Raw genomic sequence first — 3120 nt, 5'->3', positions numbered from 1 at the left:
CAGGCTAAATCAAAACTGAATATCTCCAAGCAGTTCTTATCACCAACAAGGCCAAGAGGACTGTCTATGACTTCTCTGTCCTATCTGCTGTCTTTCAATAACACTGTGCATGTTATTCACTGTGCGTACAATTTTATGACAATCTTGACTTCTCAAATAATGTTAACAGTATTTTTTCTTCTGGGGCCGAAGGGCATGGGAGCAGTATTTTTCAACAAAGGAGAGAATTGCATTGCAGCTGGACGGTTGTTTGTGGAAGAATCCATCCACGATGAGTTTGTAACGAGTGTGGTAAGGCATCTTCAAATTTGCTCTTTGAGTTGTATAAAAAATTGCTCTTGTATGAAAAGTACTTCTAGGATTGTTAATGAATATTTAGGTGTGATAACAGTATTGTGGATATGTTTTTAAAAATCAGTATCTTTTATAGCTACATACTGACATATTTACAGATTAAAGTATATGTCTTGAATTTCCTTCAAAATAACCCAGAAGGAGAGGGAGTGAGTAGGGGAATAAATTGGCCAGGAGCTGGTAGTTGTTGAAGCTGGGTGATGAGTACATGGGGTTTCATTATATTATTTATCTACTTTTATATGTGTTTATAATTTTTATAGTAAGAAGTTATAGGTCTATATAAAAAATCTGATAAAGTATACTTAAGAGCTGTTATTACCTATCCCTCTCTCTGTATTTGTAGTAGATTAGACCCTTGACACTTGTGACATATACTTCCAGCTTTTTATAAACCCCTAAATTGACTATGAGAGATACACCACTAGATCCTTACAAATCCCCAGTTCTCAGTTAACATGACAGCATATAATTTCTTCCACTAAAATAACTAACTAAATAAATAGCCCTTGTAGATTGATCATGACTCCATAAATATAGGACTAAAAGTCATTTAAAGGACTACTAAGATGAATTCTACGGCTAAAATAAACTCTAAATTATACTACCTTATGTCATTATGAAGGTAATAGTAGTCATGAATTTGCTCATATTTATAAAACCAGCACCCGGGTGTTTTTTTTCCCTCAGAACCAATTGCCTATACCCATCCCACCAAAAAGGCAAAGGTATTCTTTCTTCGTGAGAGCAGATAACAAGGAAGTCAAACAGACAGTCAGATGGTAGGTAGTCAGGTGGGCAGTGGCCACTTTCTGCACATCACAGTGTAATTTAATTTTGTGTCTCAGTAAAATAGAATTTGCAGTATCTCACATCATGGATTTTCAGGTCGGCTACACTTGTTGATGTTTCAAATGCTCAGACCAGAAATGTCAAGGATTTGCTTTATCAGCCCATCAACAAACATGTTTCGCACACACGCTATTTGTATTCATTCAACAGCTATTTCTTGAGCACCTACTCAATACCAAACACTGTGCTGAGTGCTGGGAATACAAAGGTGAACAAGGAAGACATGGTCCCTGCCCACTCAGGGTTTCCAGTCCAGAACAGGACTTTGTGCAAGTGACGGGGAGATTATTGCCAAGCCTAAATTCAAATTCATGGCCCTGCTGGGTCATGGTAATTCTCATTCTTTCTTCTTACTAGAATTGGACTTAACATTAGAAAATGCAGAAATAGATTAATATAACCAAGGAGCACAAGAAGCAATTACAAAGACATGTCAGTGATTAACACTGTGTGACAAAGACTGTTTTTCATCAGAACATTCTAGTGATTGCTGTGGCATGGCTATCCTGTGAGAATTTCACAAGGGCAGTCTGCCACATTTGGGGAAGGAAAAAAAGATAACAATGTGGCCATTTTAGAAATTCTTTTGCCATAAAGAGTATAAATATGCAATATTAATGAAAATTCCAGAACATCCGTTTGCTATTATAATGGATTAACATTAAGGATAATTTTTTGTTGTTGTTGGCTGGCTGGTATGGGGATCTGAACCCTTGACCTTGGTTTTGTCAGCACTATGCTCTATATGAGTAAGCTAACCAGCCAGCTCAGGATAATTAAAAAAAAAAATTATTTATTATTTTTTAATTTTAGCTTCTCAATATACATTGTAGTTGATTTTCGTGTACCTTTACCCATTCTTCTTTGGCCCCTCCCTCTCTCCCCTTCCCCCCACTACATCATATCTGTTCACTTGTCTTAACAAGTTCAAGGAATTGTTGTGATTATTGTGTCTTNAGAACATGTGGTATTTCTCTTTCTGTGCCTGACTTGTTTCCCTTAATATAATTTTCTCTAATTCCATCCATGTTGTTGCAAATGGTAGTATTTCATTCTTTTCTATAGCAGAGTAGAATTCCATTGTGTAGATATACCACACTTTCCTTATCCACTCATCTGATGGTGGACATTTGGGCTGGTTCCAACTCTTGGCTATTGTAAACAGTGCCGCAGTAAACATTGGAGTACAGGTATCCCTTCGGCATGATGATTTCCATTCCTCTGGGTATATTCCCAGCAGTGGAATAGCTGGGTCATATAGTAAATCTACCTGTAATTGGTTGAGGAACCTCCATACCATTTTCCATAAAGGATGCACCATTTTTCAGTCCCACCAACAATGTATGAGAGTTCCTTTTTCTCCACAACCTCGCCAGCATTTATCATTCACAGTCTTTTGGATATTAGCCATTCTAACTGGGGTGAAATGGTATCTCAAAGTGGTTTTATTTTGTATTTCCTGAATGCTGAGTGATGTTGAGCATTTCTTCATGTGTCTGTGGGCCATTCGTATATCTTCCTTTGAGAAATGCCTATTCAGTTCCTTTACCCTTTTTAAAAATTGGGTTATTTGTTTTTTTGCTGTAAAGTTGTGTGTGTTCCTTGTATATTTTGGGTATTAATCCTTTGTCAGACGTATATTTTGCAAATATTTTCTCCCACTCTTTTGGTTGTCTTTTTACTCTGTTGGTTGTTTCTTTTGCTGTGCAGAAGCTTTTTAGTTTGATATAATCCCATTTATTTATTTTTCCTTTGGTTGCCTGTGCCTTTGGGGTCATATTCATGAAGTCTGTACCCACTCCTACTTCCTGGAGTGTTTCCCCTATGTTTTCTTTAAGGAGTTTTATTGTTCCAGGATGTATATTTAATTCTTTAATCCATTTTGAGTTGATTTTGGTATATGGTGAGAGGTAC

General features: G+C 36.8%; 1 protein-coding gene across 1 annotated transcript in view; it reads left to right on the top strand.

The window, feature by feature from the left end:
- Positions 1-3120, top strand: part of ALDH1L2 (aldehyde dehydrogenase 1 family, member L2) — a 66151-nt gene that overhangs the window by 49390 nt on the left and 13641 nt on the right. The window contains exon 19 of the mRNA XM_008569170.1: positions 193-291. Coding sequence (XP_008567392.1) covers positions 193-291 — 99 coding nt within the window. The remainder of the gene's footprint in view (positions 1-192; positions 292-3120) is intronic.

Source organism: Galeopterus variegatus, unplaced genomic scaffold (assembly GCF_000696425.1).
Source record: "Galeopterus variegatus unplaced genomic scaffold, G_variegatus-3.0.2 Scaffold472, whole genome shotgun sequence".
In the NCBI taxonomy this organism is placed as follows: domain Eukaryota; kingdom Metazoa; phylum Chordata; class Mammalia; order Dermoptera; family Cynocephalidae; genus Galeopterus; species Galeopterus variegatus.
This window is presented reverse-complemented; position numbering and strand designations above follow the sequence as displayed.